At 40.2% G+C, this 19,684-nt stretch overlaps 1 protein-coding gene across 1 annotated transcript in view; it reads left to right on the forward strand.

The window, feature by feature from the left end:
* The first annotated feature begins 614 nt into the window (after nt 1–614).
* The window catches only part of dna2.S (DNA replication helicase/nuclease 2 S homeolog), a 43,644-nt gene continuing 24,574 nt past the window's right edge, over nt 615–19,684 (forward strand). The window contains 9 exon segments of the mRNA NM_001085762.1: nt 615–718; nt 3,009–3,176; nt 4,117–4,303; nt 9,663–9,808; nt 10,394–10,519; nt 16,572–16,782; nt 17,335–17,452; nt 18,200–18,365; nt 19,348–19,542. Coding sequence (NP_001079231.1) covers nt 615–718; nt 3,009–3,176; nt 4,117–4,303; nt 9,663–9,808; nt 10,394–10,519; nt 16,572–16,782; nt 17,335–17,452; nt 18,200–18,365; nt 19,348–19,542 — 1,421 coding nt within the window.

A 19,684-nucleotide genomic window follows, 5' to 3' on the forward strand; every position in this document is an offset into this window, starting at 1 on the left:
GTGGAAAAAAATAGGGTCCCCCTGTATTGTTCAAAACACGAGTTTTCTGGCTATGCAGAAGCACAGAGGAGTAGCAGAAGGGCAGTGCCCCCCCCGTGCCAGCATACAGTGACTTCAGTATTAGGCCACAACAGTCAGTCAGTGCACCACGGAACCCAATCCTGGGCTTTAGGCTGTGGAAGACGCCATGTTGAACAAAAAATCAGGTGACTACTGTCACGTGAGCCATTATGTCAATGCATGTGACCAATGAGAATGCGAGTTCGTAACTTGGGGGCAGTGAGGCCACTGAGATTCCTCTGTCGATCTTTTAGCATTTGGTGAACAGTTTAAACGTTTTGCTTCCAATAGGAGAAAATTGTAGATCTGCTAGGGGTGAAAGAAGGAGTTGTAATCCTATTGCCTAACATACCCTTTCTCCCAGCCTTTAGCCCTTCCCCTAAGCGGCAAAGCAGGCTTTTGTCAGCTTCCAGCTTCCGTACTACCAGCGCGGGCTGCATGAAATGGGCGGCGACTGAGTGTCAGACTCAGCACTGTATTATGTAGTGGTTCCACGCTGGGTATTTATTTTCCCTCCTGTATATGTCCTAATTGAGTTCTTTCCCGGCTTTAGTATGGAACCAGTGAGTGCTGAGTGCCAGCTGCCCCCGGAAGATGATTTATTGGAAATTATGATGGAGCAAAGCTTCACTGAGCCGGAGGAAAAGTCACAAGACAAGTGAGATACGACTGGAGGCAGCTGATAAAGAACTGCGCTGACTGTATCTCATTTAGCCCTGTAATGCTGTCACCTTGCCTTTTCCCTGCCATTGTCTTCTGCTCCCTTTTCTGTTGTATGCTCGTCACTTGTATTATTATTACTATTCTTTTATCCTCTTCTCTCTTCTGCCTCCTTTATCCACTGGCCCCTGGTCTCCCCCCCCCTCTTAACCACTGGCCCCTGGTCTCTCCCCCACCTTTATCCACTGGCCTCCCCCTTTATCCACTGGCTTACAGCCCCCCCCTTTATCCACTGGCCTCCTGTCTCCCCCCCCCTTATCCACTGGCCTCCTGTCTCCACTGGCCCCTGGTCTCCCCCCCTTTATCCATTGGCCTCCGGTCTCCCCCCGTATCCACTGGCCTCCTGTCTCCCCCTTTATCCACTGGCTTACAGTCCCCCCCCTTTATCCACTGGTCTCCTGTCTCCCCCTTTATCCACTGGCTTACAGTCCCCCCCCCATTATCCACTGGCCCCTGGTCTCCCCCCCTTTATCCACTGGCCTCCTGTCTCCCCCCCTTTATCCACTGGCCCCTGGTCTCCCCTCCTTTATCCATTGGCCTCCGGTCTCCCCCTTTATCCACTGGCTTACAGCCCCCCCTATCCACTGGCCTCCTGTCTCCCCCCCTCCCCCTTTAACCATTGGCTTACAGTCCCCCCCCTTTATCCACTGGCCCCTGGTCTCCCCCCCACCTTTATCCACTGGCCTCCCCCTTTATCCACTGGCTTACAGCCCCCCCTTTATCCACTGGCCTCCTGTCTCCCCCCCCCCCTTATCCACTGGCCTCCTGTCTCCACTGGCCCCTGGTCTCCCCCCCTTTATCCATTGGCCTCCGGTCTCCCCCCTTATCCACTGGCCTCCTGTCTCCCCCTTTATCCACTGGCTTACAGTCCCCCCCTTTATCCACTGGTCTCCTGTCTCCCCCTTTATCCACTGGCTTACAGTCCCCCCCCCCTTATCCACTGGCCTCCTGTCTCCCCCCATTATCCACTGGCACCTGGTCTCCCCCCCCTTTATCCATTGGCCTCCGGTCTCCCCCTTTATCCACTGGTTTACAGCACCCCCCTTATCCACTGGCCTCCTGTCTCCCCCCTCCCCCTTTATCCACTGGCTTACAGTCCTCCCCCTTTATCCACTGGCCCCTGGTCTCCCCCCCTTTATCCACTGGCCTCCTGTCTCCCCCCCTTTATCCACTGGCCCCTGGTCTCCCCTCCTTTATCCATTGGCCTCCGGTCTCCCCCTTTATCCACTGGCTTACAGCCCCCCCTATCCACTGGCCTCCTGTCTCCCCCCTCCCCCTTTAACCATTGGCTTACAGTCCCCCCCCTTTATCCACTGGCCTCCTGTCTCCCCCCTCCCCCTTTAACCACTGGCTCACAGTCGTCGTCCCCCAGGTCTGGACTGAGAATTAAAATAGGCCCTGGCATTTCAGGTGCCCAGAGGCCCATACAGCCCCCCACCAGCCCACTAAATAGTGCCTGTCTGTGACATCTTACAGCAGCCCCTCTGGCATTTGCCAGAACCCACAGATTACCAGTCTGGGCCTGCCCCCTTCATATACACTGGCCCTGGTCTCCCCCCCTCCCTTTCTTTCCCCATTGTATCCACTTGAATATGGGCTCCCACCATGTCCACTGGCCTCCATTCTGCTCTTTTTATATATCCACTGCCCCCCCAGTATGTGTGTGTGTATGTGTATATATATATATGCACATGAAAAAAATGGAGCACTCATGGGAATTATGAATGAGTGAAAAAAAATGTTTTTTGTTTATTTCTATTTTTTTTCACTCACTCATAAGTGGATATTCATTTCTATTAGATGCACCTGAGCTATTTTCTCCAATATTGGGAGTGCATTACAATAATTTGTCTGTGGCCAATCTGTCCACCTAAATCGGAGCATGTATTGCCAGCTACATACATTGTCACCTTCTTTGCCATTGTATCTCTAACCCAAGTACCGTACCCTGTCAGTTGTAGGGTGTTGTGCCTTCCATCACTTCCCTGTACTCTGCCCATAAAAAGTTCCATTCATTTTTCCCCCATATCCCCAGCTTCTGCCCTCTTCTCTCTACCCATTGTAGTCCCTACATGCATTTTTAGTAATGAAGCTATCCATTATAATGTGATTTGTATATTGGTGGGCCAGAATTAATTCATCCCATATACATTATATCTGTCTTGATAAAATATTACAATCTCTATCCTCTACAAACTTGAAACATGATTCTTACTTTTATTCTTTAGACCAACCAGGAAAATAATTCCTAAAACTAAACTATGCAAAGGTGTCAACAACAGGTACTGTGTTCTGCATATAAAGGAGGTATATGCACAAAGAGAAGAGAAACATCTGACTATTACAGCATCTCAGGAGGGTGATGATCTGGAGCTCTGCATTTTAAAGGATGATTGGTAAAAAAAAATTACAAAATTCTTGCCCTAAGTTCTATTGAATTCATATTACATAACCCCCACAGTTTAAAAATGTTTTTTGTCTCTGTATGTTTATGCCATCTTGCTGAATGCTTTTTTTAAAGGGGACATATAAGATAACTAAAGAATGCCCAATCTTGTAGGCAATTATGAATTATATCTGATTCCAGTCTCACACTGGAATAGAAATTAATGTTTTCTTTAAAAACAGGCAGTTATTGAAGCTCCCTATAGATCTGCTGTGGTCTCTCCCAGTCTGTGTTTCAAATGAGCCGTGGGTGTGTATTAACGGTCCCTGCCAGAAGCACAGTAGGAGGGGGATAGCTAATCACAGCCCTGCAGTCACACAAGCAAAAACACTTTGCTTGGACTTCAGTTCCATATCAAGTCGGCCCAGTTGATTCTTATCCCACAATGCAGTGTGCTGAGTGCCTCTGATTACCCTGTACAGTCAGAGAATTCAGCTGACGAATTAGAAAAATGGACAGGGCTAGTTGGGTTTTGGGGGACGTTTTCAATAAATCAGCCTGAAACAAATTTTAATTTTTAAAACACATTCCTTCTATATGTAAGACAGTAAAATGCACTGGCAGATTCCTATTTTTCACAAAAAACGTCTCTTTTAAGACCTTCTTTTGGCCTCCTCCACTGGTATTTATAGAAGTGCAGAAAAAAAAATTATTGTAGGCTGTAACCTTATGGATTTACCGTCCCATGCATCTGATTATTTCCATGAAAGCTTTAGCTGCAAGCCAACTTCTTGCATTGTTGATCATAGCTCCCTTTTCATATATATTTTATACAGGGGATACAAAGGGTATAAATATTTGCTGACCTCTTGATGTGTGATTTTTTTATAGTATACAACAAATCATAGTGAGATGATGTTTTCTAATATACAGAAACCTTTTGCTTGCAGGGTAGCTCTTCAGATCAAACCTGGTGATATAATCCACTTGGAAGGTAACTGTTCTGTTGACAATACATGGACCATAAGCAGAGACACAGGATATCTTATCTTATACCCCGATTTGCTCATATCTGGTACTAGCATAGCAAATGGAATTAGATGTTTGAGGAGATCAGTGCTGAGCGAAAAATTCAAGGTTGGTATGGTATTTTTTCCTTTTCTCTATCAACATATTGCACTAAAGTGCTATTTTTGTGTTTCATTTCATAGGTGTTGTATTCCTGCTCAAGATTGTCATTTATAGTACAGGTATGGGATCCATTATCCAGAAACACGTTATCCAGAAAGCTCTAAATTACGGAAAGTCCGTCTCCCATAGACTCCATTTTTCAAAATGATTTCCCTTTTCTCTGTAGTTATAAAACAGTACCTTGTATTTGATCCAAATTAAGATATAATTAGTAGACTTATAGGAAAACTAAACCCTAAAAATTAATGTGGCTAAAACTGACATATTTTATATAGTGAACTTATTGCATCAGCCTAAAGTTTCAATAGCAGCAATGATCCAGAACTTCAAACTTGTCACGGGGTCACCATCTTGGAAAGTGTCTGTGACACTCACATGCTCAGTGGGCTCTGAGCAGCTGTTGAGAAGCTAAGCTTAGGGGTCGTCACAAATTATCCAGCAGAAATTGAGGTTGGTCTGTAATATAAACTGATGCTACAGGTCTGATTATTAAATGCTAATGCTAATTCCACTGCTTTCTCTGCTGCCATGTAGTAATTATCTGTATTAATTACTAATCAGCCTTATATTGTGATATTTCTATTCTATATGTATTGTATATTTTGAGTGGGTCCCTAAGCTCAGTAAGTGACAGCAGCACAGAGCATGTGCAGTGAATCAGCAGAAAACAAGATGGGGAGCTACAGGGGCATCTTTGGAGATACAGATCTTCCCTGCAAAGGGCTGTGGTACAGAAGCAGAAAACATAATGTACAACATTTAAACCTACTTCTTTAGTTAAGCTTTAGTTCTCCTTTAAGGTAAGATCTGTTATCTGGAAAACCCCATGTACTGAGCATTCTGGATATCCGGTCCCATACCTGTATTTTATTCCATGTCACTCAAAAGCTTTTAAGGGCAATGGCACTTTTGTCTCCACACATTTGTTTCTTGGAGAATGCTGGTTCATATTGCACTTACCTTCAGCAGTATCCCAAAAACAATATAATTTCATAGAGATATTGCATCCTTGCCATAACCACAGCAATTTCAATTAAATGTAGTAGGAACTGATTTGTTAAATATACTTGAGATTTACTTGTTTATTCCAGATAAAATAGACAATGGCAAGTGCGTCATTGCTCATAATGTAACAACACCTTAACTTCAGAGAGAAGCCTGTTAATTCATCTTTGGATGATTCAAATAAACAATATTATATCAGCAATGGATCTGCAAAAGAAGGGACAAGAGCATACTGTGGGGCAGATTTATTAAGGGTCAAATTGAAAATTCTATTTTTTTTTATATGGTCAAAATTGTCAAATTCGACGAGGGAATTATCCAAACTCGTTTTGGGTTTTTTTCTTTAAATAAAAATTTTTAATTAGATTTTCGAGATTTATCTTACTCTGGCCCTTTAAGAATTTGAATATGACTATTCTCCACCTAAAACCTGCTGAATTATTGTTTGTCAATGGGAGAGGTCTATTTGGAGATATTTGCAGCCTTCCTGACATTCAAGTTTTTTTCGGAGAAAAAACTCGAATCGAGTTTGATCAAATTCGATTAAAGTTTCTGGGTCATTTAAATGTTGTAATAATTCGATTTTATTAATACATTTCACCAAGTCGAATTTTGAATTCATTAGAACGAGAAGGGAGTTTAAAAAAAAAAAAAACTCACATGAATTTGAAATCTGACTTGATAAATATGCCTCCCCATGTCAGTGGGCCACAAATAAAAAAAGCTGGGCATAACTCCAAGCAAGAACTGAAAGTCATGGGACAAAATATATATCAATCCTATTGTACTCTGTAAACCCTTGTTTGTTATCTACCATTGATTTCCTGTTTAATTATAACTAAGTTAAAGCACTGCGTATCTTGTTGGCGCTATATAAATAATAATAATAAATAATGATGATATAAATAATAATAAATAATGATGATATAAATAGTACTTGTAATGTGACAGGATAAGAACTGTAAAGTGTCTCATGTATGGTAATAAGGATGAATTAGGAAAATTAACTGAGTTAGCTTTTTATTAATAATTTTATGTTGTCTTTTGGATCGCAATATTTAATATGGATGAGATTTTGTGTGAAGGGATAAATATATTTTTTTACATAGGGGCATGAATGAAAGAAAAATACATTGCGTCTTTCACTAGTATTTGCACTATATTTCATATAAGCCAGGATTTGTGACCTAAGCCAAAAATATGTAAAAAATGTAAAAAAAAAATTGGACACAGAATAACGTACTTATTCAATGCCATTTCAGGTACCATTTGTTTTGTTATAAGCAATTGCTGCCAAAATGGTCTATATAGTGGTTACTGTACTAGTATCTGATCTCACATGCCAATGTCACTATGCACTAGCCATTTTTGTCTCTGAGCAAAGTAATTGCAAATTAGATCAGTCCTAAGTAAAGTAGTCCGCAAAAAACTGAAAACACAGTAGGTTTCATATGCATTTTACAGTAGGATCCCAACAACAGATATTCCCTGTTAGCTTGAACCATTATCTGTGTAAAAATATACAGACCTTGACAATAGAAAAGTTACCTTATTTAGAAAACATATCTGACCCTATGTGTACATAAGGCAATTGGTTGTTGTGTGGTTGTTGCATTTGTCTGCTAGGCAAAGTAATCCGATTGTATTGTTGAACTGGTCTTCTGGTTTGACTGTGTTAAAGGGAATGTCAACCTAAAAAAAAAAATTTTTCCTGATAAAAGAAAAAATCATTCTAAGCATCTTTGAAATATACGTTCATTACAAATTTTCTATGTGTTTTTAAGTTATTTGTATAAATATTGCTACTGAAAGCAATGTTTGTTTGTTTGTCCCTTTCTATTCTCTGCCCTGATGGCTCAAACTGTTGAAACAGTATAAGACCAGGCAGCTGATTAACAGACCTGTCTTTTGCTAATGTGCGGGCCGGCCCAAACTCAGAGGGAACCACTGATTTACCCGCAGGTCAGATGGGTTCAGGCCGACTTCAGCAACTTGTGGGTAGCTCTTCTGCCTACTCTCCCTGCTCACAAACTTACACTTCATAGGTGCACATACACCCTCCATGCTCTCTCCATGCCCTGCCCCTTTTGTGATACTATAGAGGGGCGGGCAAGCTGGGCAGAAGGCGGGTGCAGGCGGTTTTGGGTTGAAAAACTTGGGCAAACTTAGTGCCTTTTATTATTTAACCAAGACTTTTGCAACATTGTTTACAAAGTAACAACCAGAAGTTAAGCAAATGCTGCTTTCAATAGCAAATGTTTTTACAAATAAAACTGTCATGGGAATTTTTTTTTTTTTTCAAAACTATCTTTACTCACTAACTATATTGATGGCATGCTCATTAATCGTGTCAACTCGGCACACTGTCTGGGGACAATCTTTGACTCTCTCTCCTTCTCTGATCATATTAACACCACTGTCAATACCTTTCACTTTTTCTTACGCAATATTGCCAAAATCTGTTCCTTCCTTTCACCGGCTATGGCCAAGATGCTCATGTATGCTCTCATCCTACCCAGACTTTATTACTGTACCCTTCTACTAACTGGCCTCCCTAACTCCCATCTCTCCCCTCTACAGTCTGTATTAAACACTTCTGCCAGAATTATCCTACTCTCATCCAAAAAGGTACAGGCCCCTCCGCTGCTGAAGTCCTTATCATGGCTTTCTATAAAACAAAGAAAAACTTATAAACTCCTCCTCATAACCTTCAAAGCCCTTCATTCTTCTGCACCTAACGCTTGTTTCTCTATATGTTTCTGGCCGAAACCTCCGCTCCTCTCAGAGCAACCGCTTGGTTGTACCCCCCACTACTACTGCTGTTTCCCGTATCAAACCCTTCTCTCTTGCGATTACTTATATTTGGAATGCCATTCCTGAATCTCTCAGGAGAGAATCCTCCTTCAATGTTTTTAAAACAAAACTCAAAGACTACCTCTGGGAGCACCTGGATAACATCTGCACTGGGAACTGGCACTTATATAACAGTGTAACAAACTGTAACCTGCAGCACCTTAATACCCCTCTGTTACCCTCCCATTTAGACTGTAAGCCCTACGGGGTAGGGTCCTCTAGACTTTTGTTTCCTTGACACTGAGCACTTAATCTGTATTGTAATTATATTTTATATTTATGTGAATTGTATTTCTAATGCACTTATTGTTACTTTTTATTTCAGTGACTCCTTGTTTACTACTAATTTATTGTTTTGCTGTACAGTGCTTTGCCCTCAAGGAGCGCTATACAAATAAAAATATACATACATATATACAAAACATATCACTTAATAGTGCTGCTCCAGCACAATTCTCTACTGAAATCCATTTCTCAAAAGAGCAAACAGATTTTTTTTTATATTTAATTTTGAATTCTGACATGGGGCTAGACATATTTTCAGTTTCCCAGCTGCCCCCAGTCATGTGAATTGTGCTCTGATAAAATTCAGTCACTGCAAGTTGGAGTGATATCGCCCCCCTCACTTTCCCCCCAGCAGCCTAACAACAGAACAATGGGAAGGTAACCAGATAGCAACTCCCTAACACTGCTCCCTGGTAGATCTAAGAACAGCACTCAATAGTAAAATCCAGGTCCCACTGAGACACATTCAGTTACATTGACTAGGAGAAACAACAGCCTGCCAGAAAGCAGTTCCATCCTAAAGGGCTGGCTCTTTCTGAAATCACATAACTGGGCAAAATGACCTGACATAGCTGCCTACACACCAATATTACAACTTAAAAAGAAAAAAACACAAGCTGGTTCAGGAATGAAATTTGATATTGTAGAGTGAATTATCTAATATCTAAAATTAAGATGGATTAAATCGACCCGGAAGCTCGAATCAAATTCGATTTGAAGTTAAAAACTCAATTTGAGTTTCTTCTCCGAAAAAAACTTGAATGTCAGGATGGCTGCAAATAGCTCCAAAGTGATCCCTGAACGTCTCCCATTGACTCAAACACTAATTCAGCAGGTTTTAGGTAGCGAATAGTCGAATTCGAATTCTTAAAGGGCCAGAGTATGATCAATCTCAAAAAGAGAATTAGAATTTTTTTAAGAAAAAAAAAAACTGAAATTGAATTTGAATAACTCCCTAGTCAAATTTAACCGTTTTGTGAAAAAAAAAATGTAAATTTGAATTTTCCATTCGAACCTTGATAAATCTGCTCCTTAATGTTTATGGTTTGTGCTGTTTTCTACTGTATGTCTTTGTTTTCTGTAATGCTGGCACTTTGATTTTTATTTCCTCATACATTGTTGACAAACATGGGCATGCCCGACTGGTTTTTGTTATATTTAGGTGTGTGATAAAGGATCCCGTCAAATGCTGAATGGCACAATGCTCCATGATATCTTTCAAAGAGCAACAACGTGTGGGTTTACTGACAGTGTGCTGCAAGAGCTTGCCCATCACACAGTTCATGGACCGAAGTATCTAAAAGAAATGTAAGTCTGATTTTCAGCTGACCACGTCAGCTGAAAGCATTTTTGATTTAAACACACATTTCGAAAGCTGTTGACCTGAAAAGACCAACAGGCCAATAAACCACAAAGTAGTTAGTAAAACTAATAGGCTAGCTGTTGACAGATTTTGTGGTTTATTTAATATAGTGCTGGACTTTTGTCCAAGACTAACTAATACATGGATACTATAATTATTTTTTTTCCTTCCCTGTTCGTTAGGTTTAAATGGTTTTAATCACTTAGTTTTTTCTCTGCCTTTTTATTTATGCTCCCTTGAATCAATATTTTAATTCATTATAAAATTTTGAATAACACTTTCTTTGTCTTGTGGTGCCAGTGTTGTTGAAGGTCACTAGTTACAATTGTGGTACATTCACAACAGGGCACATCATTCTCTGAAATCACATCTTCCCCAGCGAGTCAGCTGAAATTGCTATTTCTGGTTGCATTCAGGACTTGCTTTTTGTGTAAACTTTCTATACTACCAACTTTTGCAAGTTTCAGTGGCTGCCTGTTTCATAGTAATAATCATAATTTTTGAAAGAAAAAGATGCGTTTGTCTTTCAGGTATCAGTTGAAATTAAATCAAGCTGATGTTATGGGAGAAATACAAGAATATCTTCCATCACTCTCTAAATGGGCAACTGATTTTATGACGCATCCTCTCAATCAACAACAAATAAATAGAACAAAGTAAGAGTTTTATTTTGTGCATGCAATTGCATTTCTGCAATATGTTTTAAAGTTTATTACATAATAAGGCTCTTTTCCATTTTATTGCATCTTCATTATTTATTAGCAGTATATGTCTCTCTTGTGCATCACAGACGGGATATTCCAGCCTCACTTAACTCTGCTGGGTTGGCAGAGTATGGACATTACTGTCCACATTTTTTTTATTATTAAAGTGGCCTATAAAATAATCTTCCAAAACTGGAATATAGATATCAGTTTATATTGTTTTTTTACATCGAGCCACCATTTTATGATATTCTCTGTGCTGCCTCAGAGTCAACTGATTAGAAATAATTCAGCTCTAGCTGTACCAGGAATAAGCGTGGAAGTAAAAGACAGAACTTTGTCCATTAATTGGCTAGTTAACTAACAAGTATACGTTCACCATTAATCGTATGGTTCTAGGGGGTGGCCCTTGGTTCTTTAAAATGGAAGTTCTCTATTTAGGATTACTTTTTTATTATTTTGTCTATCCAGATAAACCCACCATGCAATTGAATGCTAGTTTTTTCTATGGAAGCCAGTTCCATTGCAGTTGCTGTATTAAAGGACAAGGCTCTCATTTTTACTAAGTTCATTTAAATTGTCACATTGCCCTCTCCCAAATTGCTACTTTTTTTAATATTTTTTTTATTAAACACTCTCTGTAAAGGCGATAATCTCTCTGTGTAGTGTTTCTCTCCATTAGGAGATAACATTTGCCATGTTTGACTGGCTTGCCTCACCATGCACGTCCTTCCCATCTGTTTGTGCCCGTCCATCTTAATAACGAGTCTGCCACAAGGTGCCTCTAAAACCTTACCTAAAAGAGCTGTTTTTATTTTATGCTTGTAAAATATCCATTTAAAGAGCTGTAGTCTTTCTGTGTCTATGATTGAATACAGTTGGGATTGTTTAATTTAATAAGATTTTGTAGTGTTACATTTAAAGTTAATACCTAAGATATGTAAGATACCTGCTGCAAGGTATAAACTTTGGAAAGGCTGCTAGCTAATCCATACACAGACACAGATCAGCGCTGTTTGTGAATAAAAAGTAAACTACAGCTGAATTGCTGTCTTACGTATGAGGAATAGGACACATGTAACCTCAACAACAGCCGTTAGCATTTTGATTGGTCACACTTGTAAGGAGGGCAGGCATAACTGTGCTTGTTCTGGAGAAAGAGCGGGCCGAAAGTTCGCTCACGATAATTACGATGTGAAAATGCTCCCAAACCAAATACTAGACAGACACAGAGACTCTCTTCAGCGTAATTTTAACACTTATAGCCTGTAAACATGTATGCCTTTCCCCGCACTCCATATTATATTTAGCTTTTCCTTGTCCTTTTAAGGTTTTTATTTTTGGCAATCGACTCCTGTGAAATTGGATGTGGCAAGTTCTGGTACAGGTTAGATCTGTTTACAGTAGTGCAGGATTATTGTATGATTAGAATGCAGTCTGGGTAAATGTAGGCTATGTGTTACAGTTTGTCTTTTCTCTGTCGTCTCTGGGGGACACAGGGACGCTAGGGGTTAAGCTCCATCCTCCAGGAGGCAGGACACTTATGAAATATTTTAAAGGGACGTGTCTGGGTAGCCAGCTTAACCCCACACACTTACTGTTCCAATCAGTTTTTTTAAGTGTCCTGCTAACGGAAGGATGGACTTCGCGCTGATGGAGAATAAAACATTTTCTTTCATCAGAAATTCTACAACAGACAACAGGCAACCCCAGGAGCAGGTGTAACCCTTGCATCCTAGAGGGGTAACCTACTGCGAGGGACTCCACCGTGGGGCAGAATTCCCAGCTCAAAAAAGGCTGGTCAGAACCCCCCTGACATTCCTGCTCCTTAAAGGAACAGTTCCGTGTGAAAATAAAAACTGGGTAAATAGATAGGCTGTGCAAAATAAAAAATGTTTCTAATATAATTATTTAGCCAAAAATGTATAAAGGCTGGAGTGACTGGATGCCTAATATAATATCCAGAACACTACTTCCTGCTTTTCAGCTCTCTAACTCGGAGTTAGTCAGCGACTTGAAGGGGGGCCACATGGTACATATCTGTTCAGTGAGTTTGCAATTGATCCTCTGCATTCAGCTCAGATTCAAAAGCAACAGGTATGACCCATGTGGCCCCCCCTCAAGTCACTGATTGGTTACTGCCTGGTAACCAGGGTAACCAGTCAGTGTAAACCAAGAGCGCTGAAAAGCAGGAAGTAGAGTTCTGGCTATTATGTTAGACATCCAATCACTCCAGCCTTTATACATTACATTTTTGGCTAAATAACTATATTAGAAACATTTTTTATTTTGCACAGCCTATCTATTTACCTAGTTTTTATTTTCACACGGAACTGTTCCTTTAAGGAGCAGGAATGTCAGGGGGGTTCTGACCAGCCTTTTTTAAACTGGGAATTCTGCCCCACGGTGGAGTCCCTCGCAGTAGGTTACCCCTCTAGGATGCAAGGGTTACACCTGCTCCTGGGGTTGCCTGTTGTCTGTTGTAGAATTTCTGATGAAAGAAAATGTTTTATTCTCCATCAGCGCGAAGTCCATCAGCAGGAATGTCAGGGGGGTTCTGACCAACTATATTAGAAACATTTTTTATTTTGCACAGCCTGGGTCAAAGAGATAGTATCAGAGGCGTACCGCATAGACTTCTTCGCGCTCTCCCCCCCCCCCCCAACAAATTTTTCATGTCCAGAGTGCCGTCCAACAACACCAAGGCTCAAGCCTTCCTAGAATGCATCACAAGTATGGAACTATCGGGAGTCATAGTGCCTGTACCCTCTCAAGAAAAATTCTCGGGATTCTACTCAAATCTATTCATTGTCCCAAAGAAGGACGGATCATTCAGACCTGTGCTAGACCTAAAAATTGTGAACAAATTTGTTTGTTCGACCCGATTCAAAATGGAAACCCTACTCTCAGTGATCAGGGGAATGGAAGAGGGCCAACTATTGATGTCCTTGTACATATAGGGCGCATATCTCCACGTACCAATCTGGCCTCCTCACCACCGTTTCCTGTGATTCGCATTTGCCAACAGACATTACCAGTTTGTAGCCCTACCATTAAGAGCAGTAAGACTGGCACTCAAAGTATGGACACAATAGCTTCAAGAGAAACCAGTATGAATGCAAAGCTACAATGCCACAATACATAAACCGCCAGGGAGGAACCCGCAGCAAGGCAGAGGCACAACAAATATTACATTGGGCAGAAATCAACAAGGTGATGCTGTCCGCAATCCACATACCCGGTATATCAAACACAAAGGCGGATTACCTCAGCCGAAATCGGTTAGAGCCCGGAGAATGGGAGTTACACCCAGAGGTGTACATTGCTGAGGTCAACCCTAGATAGACCTCTTGGCTTCCAAAAGCAATAGCAAAGTGCCCAAGTATTTTGCCCGCAGTCGGGATCCGGCAGCGCAAGGAACAGATGCAATGACCCAAACCTGGCGATTCAAGCTAGTTTACGTATTCCCACCTCTCCCCATGCTAACTCGGGTGCTAAAGAAGATCAAACAGTCACAAATCACTGTAATTGTAGTGGCACCATATTGGCCACGACGGACATGGTTCTCAGACCTATAGGACATGTCGGTGGATCAACCAATGCGATTGACCCCAAGATCAGATCTCCTCCTTCAAGGGCCAATAGCTCACCACAACCCAGAACTGTTCCTTTTGACGGGGTGGCTATTGAGTCCGACATCTGGAGGAGACGGGGGCTATCGGAAGAACTAATTTCTACCATGCTGAAAGCCCGAAAAGCGACATCGTCCAGATCATACCACAGAATCTGGCACTCCTACCACAACTGGTGTAGTGAAGGGGGTCTTCCGTTTCTGGAACTTAACATTCCTAGGATACTATCTTTTCTTCAGAGAGGACTCCAATTAAATCTAAAGCTAAGCTCTATTAAAGTACAGATATCAGTCCTATCTGTGCTATTTCAGACAAGACTGGCATTAGATGATTCCATATGCACATTCATACAGGGTGAGCAACATATAAGACCTCTGTTCCGTTCTCCAGTACCAGGGTGGGATTTAAACTTAGTACTTGATCCACCATTTGAACCCATGGGATCCATTTTGGAATCACTACTGACCAAAAGGTAGTGTTTTTAGTGCCAATATCCTCGGCAAGACTAGTGTCCGAAGTGAGTGCACTGTGTCATGTGATGAACCATTCCTAATTTTCCACAAAGACAAAGCTGTCCTATGACAGGTAGTATCTCAGTTTCACGTCAATCAGGAAATTGTAGAACCAACATTATGTCATGATCCCATAAATGACAAAGAGCGCCGGTTACACAAGTTGCATGTCGTTAGAGCACTTCGTTGGTATGTGGAACGATCAAAACAGAAGATCTAATTCACTGTTTCTACTACCAGTGGGACATAAAAAAGGCCAGGCAGCTTCTAAGGCAACGCTAGCAAGATGGATCAAAGAAACAATACGACAAGCCTATCTGTCTAAAGGGAAGGTCCCATCACTGAATTTTCGAGCCCACTCGACAAGGGCAGTCAGAGCTTCATGGGCATGGCGCAATTCTGCCTCAGTGGAGCAGATCTGCAGAGCGGCCACCTGGTCCTCCGTTCACACATTCTCAAAATTCAACAACATTGACACGTACTCCTCAGCTGAGGTGGTGTTTGGCGCAAAGTACTGCACTCGGTGGTGCAGTGATAGTGTCAATTCAATACATTACAATTCAATTCCTCAATTCCCACCCGTTGTTCTGGGGCTGCTTTGTTAAGTCCCCTAGCGTCCCTGTGTCTCCCAGAGACGACAGAGAAAACAGGATTTTTAATACTCGCCATCTAATCTGTTTCTCTGTAGTCGATAAGGGGACAAAGGGCTTCCTGCACTCATGAGGAATTGTTGACCACGTTGGTCTATTTGGGAATATTCATCCTGTTTACCTTTCTGCCATTTGGTTATTCTTTTTTTATTAAGTAAATATAGCAGTATCTTTGGTACAAACTGATTGGAACAGTAAGTGTGTGGGGTTAAGCTGGCTACCCAGACACGCCCCTTTAACATATTTCATAAGTGTCCTGGAGGATGGAGCTTAATCCCTAGCGTCCCTGTGTTCCCCTATCGACTACAGAGAAACAGATTTTACGGTGAGTATTAAAAATCCTGTTTTTGTTCTCCTATATCATATCATACCTGCTTAATTTAGCTGCTGTACATTTTCTTACTAATCATGATAAAATTATAGATCATTGCTGCGCAGGCTATGGAAAAAAGAACAAATAACAGAACCTAGTGCAATATTTTTAACATTAATTATAGTCACCAGAGTGTTGCAACAGATTTCTGTGTTTCTTGAACCATACAAAGCATATGCACAGATTTTTGGTGTAAAATCTCCAAATTTAAATTTAATAAAACAAGGTGCTTATAGTACTGAAGAGGCTGTTCTCCGTGAAATGCGTCAGGTGTGACATGACTTCCAGTTGCAGCACAGGTAAAATGCACAAGAGATCCAGACTCCTCAGTCTGCACTTTTAACACTGGAGAAAGTGATTGTTTGATATGCGCTGAGAAGTGTGACTTATAAAATGAAATACCCTGGAGTTAATACGGATATGCTGTTTTGAAATTAGGATTCTTGTAAATTAGTAATTTACCACATGCTAAATTTTATTGTTTGAAGAAAACACCATTGCAATTTGCTTTAATCCATTCTACCTTTTGGAGAAAGTGCTATAAGCACGTTGGCTTTCTACGGTTCAAGACACACAAAGAATTGTGTTGTAATACCCTGGTAACTGTACTGAATGTTAACAATATTGCACTAGGTTCTGTTATTTGTTTGTCATAGCCTGTGGCGCTGATCTATAATTTTATCTTGATTTGGTGATCCAGTGGAGAAACTGGGAAAAAGATCTGCAAAGGAAAAAATTTGGAGGGTTTACGTTCCCTTTTAATCTTGCAAATTTTGTTTGTATTGCAATTTTTATGTTAGTCGTCTTACTAATCGGCCATTTACTATCTTGTTACAGATCAACAGCTGGAGATCCCACAGAGACAACTAAAGTTTCAGAGTTTCTAGACATTGAGGAAAATATTTGGTCCCCAAGGTTTGGTCTAAAAGGCAAAATTGATGTAACAGCTAGGGTAAAAATACACCAGAAATCTAAAGCTCATTTAAAAATAATGCCTCTGGAGCTTAAAACCGGCAAAGAATCAAACTCTATAGAACACAGGAGTCAGGTAAGCTTCTAAATACCTCAGCGGTTGAATAATTGCTGTGTACTTGTATTTTCTTAAATCTAGACCACTTCATTTAGCTGATACTTAAAATTAGGAAGAGGGCTAATCAGGTTTAATTGTAGGAAGGTGGGTGTGCTTTTCTTGTTATAGTGAAAGAGAGCTGTAGTGTTTGTGGCGCATTAATAGGAGCTATTATCTGCAGCTGTGGCTTTGCTCGTTTTAGAAGGCAATGTGCCATACTACCTCCATTATTGTTCTCTATATTGGAAAGGGATTTGCTATAGTTCGAGATGCATCTGTGTGAGAAAACTGAGGCTATTAAAATTCATTGTTTGTCTGATCATTTAAAGTTTGGGATGTTCATAAATACATCTGTGGGTGCAGTAAAATGCGTTTTGCCTGTTTGATGAATGTTTTCTGTGAATGGAATAAAATGCTTTGATCGCCTCATTAAACAGGTTTTACTTCAGTAAATATGCCATAATATACAGTATCTGCCCTAGTACTGTTTTCTGCTCAGTAGCTCATGATGCACTACCTTGTTTTGTACAGGTTGTTTTGTATACCCTTTTAAGTCAGGAGAGGAGAGAAGATCCAGAAGCCGGTTTACTTTTATATCTTAAGACCGGAAATATGTACACTGTACCTGGAAATCGGCTTGACAGAAGAGGTAAGAGTTTTGCTTAGTTCTGTATAATAATCACTGAATGAAGATACTGCTGTTAATGTATGTATGCTTAGCTTTGCAATTAATGAGCTTTGTGAATATATGGAGGATGAATGATTTTAACAAAAATGTAGACAAGCAAAAAAACAGTTATGTTGAGGGCCAATCCACAAAATATCCATCTCTTAGCTGGTCATGTATGGCAGTTTTAAGGAGGATATGAACATTAAGAGGCCCATTTATCAATACCATATTTCAAATTCATGTGAATTTTTTTTTAAATCGAATATACTCACAATTCGACTGGGAGGTTCTTTAAGAAAACATTTTAATGGCTAATATTCGATAGAATGGTTCCACCCGAAAATTGGAATCGTATTCGATTTGTACAAAACGAGTTTTTCTCAGAAAAAAACTCGAATGTCTCTCGAAGGCTATTAACATCTCCAAATGGCTCAACCGACCTCTGTCATTGACTTGAACATGAACTCGGCAGGTTTTAGGTGATGAATATTCAAATTATTGTGATAACTCTCACATTCGAATTTACATTCGAATAGGGGGATTAAAATTCAAATGTGTGAATTTTTAAACTCGAAAATTCAAATTTACTATCCACCCTTGATAATTCTGCCCCTAAACGTACAGTTGCAATTCTTGCTAAAAACATTTGATTAAAGCGCATTTGGGGTTTGTGAAGTAAAAGTGACAAGCCATTTACAAAAATGTACTTAATTTTTTTCTCCATAGAGCTATTAAAAATTAGGAATGAGTTATCCTATTACCTGACAAATGTTCTACATAAATCAGACAATGGAAGTAAAGAAACCACACTAGCTTCTCTGCCAACCATGATTGCTGATAGACAAGCTTGCAAATATTGCTCACAGATGCGGAACTGTGCCCTTTATAACAGGTAAGCTTACATAACGATTATTCTTTTCATCTGACAATTTCACATGTTAATGCTGTTTACAGACATATATGTTTTTCCTCAAGAACAGTGGTTTTTAGAGAGTCCGCTCATTTGCATATTTTTGGGGGGGAGAGGAATTAGGTGTGCGGGGTCTATCCGTATTATAAAATAAAGGACACAAGAATAGTCAGACGTAGCCCAGAATATCACAGTATTTGAAACTAAAACACAGCTGAGCAATGTATACATTTAAAATTGCAAAATCTAGAAGAAATTTCTGTTTACTTTTTCCATAACCACCATTACTGTCATTACTGCTTGTCCTTTATGCGTGTGTGTGTGTATATGTGTGTATATATATATATATATATATATAGATATAGATATTATATATATATATATATATATATATATATAATCTCTCTAACAAGGAACAATTGTGCTCACCACTAATTTTTAAAACCATTAGGCGGGGGTGCAATGAGGCTGTGACCACAATATACATATAGACAAATACAAGAGTCCTCTGCACTCAACCCATTATCAATTTATTTAAGACAAAGACAATTTCTGCATACTGCTACTGAAAAATGCCTTACCCTTTAAACAAAACAGGGATTGTTTGTCCATATATTGCAATATATTTAAGCTGGCCAACTACGTCAAAGTCATCCCATATCTGGCCAGTCCTATGCTCAATTTTCATCTGGTTCATTAAGAATTCTATTGCTTCATTATACATTTTACAAAGGGACTAAGTTTTACCTGCAAAAAACACACACAAACACACATCTATAGCTAAATGGTTTGAATCTAAAATTAAAAAAAGTGTATGTGGATGACAGGCCAATTTCTTGTTAAATTTGATATATTTGGTCATCTTAAATATGTTCTACTAGTATGTTTTAGAAGCCTTTTGCACAATATGTGTTAATGTATTTTTTGCCACAGAGTTATGCTCTTTTTTTGTTGTTTTTTAAAGATCTGTTGAGCAACAAACTGAGAATTGTTACATACCTCCTGAAATGATTCCAGTTGTTCAGAAAGAGACCGAACATTTAACTGAGGATCATTTGCAGTACTTTAGGCTGTGGTATCTCATGTGCACATTGGAGGCAAATTCAAAGGACTCAAAAATGGGACGGAAAAATATATGGATGATGTCGTCTTCCGAAAGGTATGCAGTTGAACTAAATAAATTGGTTGACCAATCAATTGGTGTGTGCCAATCTAGTGTGTGCCATTCTCTGTTGCCCAGTGCTGCTTGTGTGTGACATTCTCTGCTGGTGGGGGCTGTTTGGACCTCTGTGTGAGTTAAT

This window comes from Xenopus laevis, chromosome 7S, assembly GCF_017654675.1.
Source record: "Xenopus laevis strain J_2021 chromosome 7S, Xenopus_laevis_v10.1, whole genome shotgun sequence".
In the NCBI taxonomy this organism is placed as follows: Eukaryota; Metazoa; Chordata; class Amphibia; order Anura; family Pipidae; genus Xenopus; species Xenopus laevis.